A 3,552-nucleotide genomic window follows, 5' to 3' on the forward strand; every position below is an offset into this window, starting at 1 on the left:
CGATGCGTAAAGCCCTTGTTTTTTCTCGTGCCCAAGCCTTGAATTCTCGTGATGTACGCCAGCATGACTCGACCGGCCGGGAAAACGCTGCACGAAGCGGCTCAACAAAAACAAAGGATGGTCATTGAGAGGCCGTTCTGCAAAGCCGGACGAGCCACAAAATCTATGTCACGGTCCAGGCGACGCTCATTTCCTCGGCGGGACAGCGCCTTGCGCCCTTCCCGCGACATTGTCGTATCCTTGATGGAGTACGTTCAGCTAGCAACTTGTACCCTTGGCCGGCTTCTGTCGGGCGTCATCCAACTTCCCATGAGCCAGGGTCGACAGTGAGAATGAGAGGGCAATCCACGGCAACAAGTTTGCCGGCCGCTGGCTGCACGCAGGTTCTGTTTGAGTCGGATCATGCATAGAAGCCACGCTATCCCTGGTCACACCCTTGCATTGCATTCCATCGTCTTATTCTCGATTCGGCGTGACTGTTGGTATCTGGCACCTGTTGACTCTGGGGAAGCGCCTTTCGCTTAATATTAAGTTCCACCATAAGCACGCCCTCTTTCTCGTTACGTGAAGCCATTGCCAAAGCTGTCTGAATTCGACTGCAAGAGTGGGACGATTGTACAAGGCAACGCGATGATTAGGTTTTCTGTCACAAGCAGGCTGCGCCCTTCGCGATTGCAACCGCTTAGGTTCACCGATCACGTCCCAGCCACACGTTTGAATAATCGCCTTTGAAAGTTGTCGACCTGGATTTCTCGTCCAGCTGAGTACATCTTGCGCCAGGGGCATCCGAGACTGACAGCGTCCTGGCTGCAGCGCATGATTAATTCATCATCATCATTAGCCGGGCTGCCCCTCTACAATACCGAGACTCTCGGATGTGAGTAATTAATCACATGAACGCTCTTATAAAACCATCTTCTGCGTCTAGTAAAGAGATGCGCTTGTTAGATAATGTGAAGATTGACATGATCATCGTGGGAACTTAGGTATGATCTGATCTAATCCTCGCGGCTAGAAGCTCTCCAGGACACCTATGTGTCTGGAATTATTTACTATATTAACATCAGCTGCCTCCTTTCTGCAAACTGGTAAGGATGGTCTGGGCGGAGTTTGGACTTTTCACAAAGTCTGCAGCACTTCGAGTATGGCTGTGGGCTGGCAGGCACCGAGAGTTCCGTGTCTGACACTGCGTTCACCCATGGTGAGTGGGCGTTGGCGACTCTCTTGCTTGCCCCGTCGCAATGTTTAACTAGTTTGTTCATCTGCCTATAAATGAAAAGTCGAGCAACTGCTTGTGGTTCGTTCGGAGGCTTTTAGTAAAAATTTCTTTTAGCGAAAAGAAACATTACAAGATGATCTTGGGCGCTTATGAAGCACTGAAAGAAGAGATGCGATTCAAGAGGCGGAATCATAATCACCGGAAGCGACGAATCCAGCTGCAGGCTTCCGGGTTCTGGTCATCTCAGGCAAAGAGCCAACCCGAGTTGGGAGCCACTTCCAGTCTGTTGCGAAATTTGCTCGCACGCGTATATGTAGATGGGCAATTCTGGAATCACTTGGTTCCCGCGTATGTTGAAAACCCGAGTCACCTTCAATGAGAACATAGGTCAGTGCATGCCAGAAATGACTTCATGTCCTGATTGGTTCTTGTTGCAGAACAGCGTCGAAGTGCACGACTTTGCATAGAGTCAGCCCGCATGCTGGCTTAAGGATGGTTTCCCCAGCCCATGATGTGCAGAGTGTACATATCTTTGACTGACTGGCTCATGCCTGTCAATTCAGCGTGGTGCAGACTTATGCATCGCGTCTGCCACGGTTGTCGTGTTGGAGACAGGTGTTTTCGCACGAGGAGTGTATGCTGATTACCAGCTGACCAAGCTATCGTATCGCTACCTCAATCCGTCATCAAGTAGCACTGTCTTGTCGGCATATGATTGACCTCATCGTGGGGACGGCCGCACATTTGATTCTTGCTTGTTCAAGTCTCGGGCACACACACACACAATTTGTGTGTGTGCGACAAGACTGGGAGCGGCGCTGGCAAGTGAAGACTCAGAACGTATTCAGGTTGGCCGCCCTGATTCGTGGTCTCCACCAAGTCATGAAGTGGTTACCTAGAACAGTAAAGTCGGGAAGCAAACGTGAGTCCGGGCGTGCGCAGTGACCGATTTGTGATGCTCAGACATTCGAGCTGCTTCGTCTTGAAAGGCTGTGTTTTTCTGCGGCAGACGTACCCCACCACTGTCCAGGCCCAGCTTACTCCGGCCTTGGCCTCCCCAGAACTCCTGTTGTTCTGCGACGTCATCTGAACTTTTGAAACCTATCACCCTCAATTGACCACTGAGCATTTCAAGAATTCTCCGGTGACACAAGCATCGGTTACCCATACAGGCTATGGGATCGCCCTCTCTAATCCGGATTCCCTACAAAAACAATACGTCCTGTCAAGGACATCAGACGGCACGCCACCCTGATCTCTCTCTCAGCAATCAGCAATCTCCGACGCTTAGCCCTCATCTCATGGGTTCATGATACTTCAACCGGCCTTCTGTGCGAATAATAGTTGTTATCTCAATTTTGCCGCTGTTCCGAGTCGCCGCATTGTATCCACCCCGGGCCTTACCAGATATGGTGTTCTCTTTCGTCGACGGGCCCTGCCGTATGGCTCAGGCCAATCCCATGATGGAGTCGCCAACCCTCCATGGTATGCTTTTCTTTCGCGAATTAGTTCATTTCTTTGCTATGAAACCTCCCTGGCCCGGTGGTAGCCCCCATTGATGTCCGTGACGAATGGAGTGGACCACGACACTTGGGCCGAATTCCATGCCCGGCTTCACCTTGACATGTTTTAACCTACCCAAACATCTTGGTAGATATATGGCTATGGCCCCTTCACTCTACCCATCTTTCAATGTTTTTCTCTGTTGTTCAAGATGGACTTCTCGCTTCCCAGTCTCGCATCCGGCGTATCAACGATTGCCTGCTAAGTCAGACTTCTACATTTCCTCCTAGAGCAGGACTCTTATCGCGGGCGATCTTCTCCATAATCCTTCTAATCATGATGGAATTCACCATCTCCAAATGCGTGGCCGAAGAGCCCTCCAAGTTATCCACAAAGTCAGCGGGAAGGAAAAGCGCGACTACAACGAACAAGATTATCGGACTTTTGCTTATTCTCTCTGTCTTCGGCGTCGGCCGAAAGATCCAGACGCAGTACTTCCCGCGAGAGGCTGTAGGGAACATGGACACCACTTATAAAGGGTCATGGGAAACAGCCCTAGACGACTTTGTCACGCCAGAGACTGCTCAAGCTCTTGAAAACGACGTCAAACTTCGGCGAAGCATTCTCGCCATGGTCGACTTCACTGCAGACATGTCCAATATTTTGGCGACCCGTTACGCGTCTCCTGAACTGCACGAGGCAACCGAGATTCTGCAGGCCTACCGTATAAAATGCTTCGAAGCGTTCCCGAATGCGAAGCCGCCGCTATTGAGAAGCGCCAACTGCCCTCACTCGGCAATCTATTCGGTGGCGGCGGAGATGCGCCCCCG

The 3,552-nt window shown here is 51.1% G+C and overlaps 1 protein-coding gene across 1 annotated transcript in view; it reads left to right on the forward strand.

Annotated features, from left to right (window-relative positions):
* Positions 1–3,061: 3,061 nt before the first annotated feature.
* The window catches only part of VDBG_08425 (conserved hypothetical protein), a gene marked incomplete at both ends in the record, with an annotated part of 2,846 nt that continues 2,355 nt past the window's right edge, over positions 3,062–3,552 (forward strand). Inside the window, one exon of the mRNA XM_003001334.1 lies at positions 3,062–3,529. Coding sequence (XP_003001380.1) covers positions 3,062–3,529 — 468 coding nt within the window. The remainder of the gene's footprint in view (positions 3,530–3,552) is intronic.

This window comes from Verticillium alfalfae, genomic scaffold, assembly GCF_000150825.1.
Source record: "Verticillium alfalfae VaMs.102 supercont1.12 genomic scaffold, whole genome shotgun sequence".
Taxonomy (NCBI): Eukaryota; Fungi; Ascomycota; class Sordariomycetes; order Glomerellales; family Plectosphaerellaceae; genus Verticillium; species Verticillium alfalfae.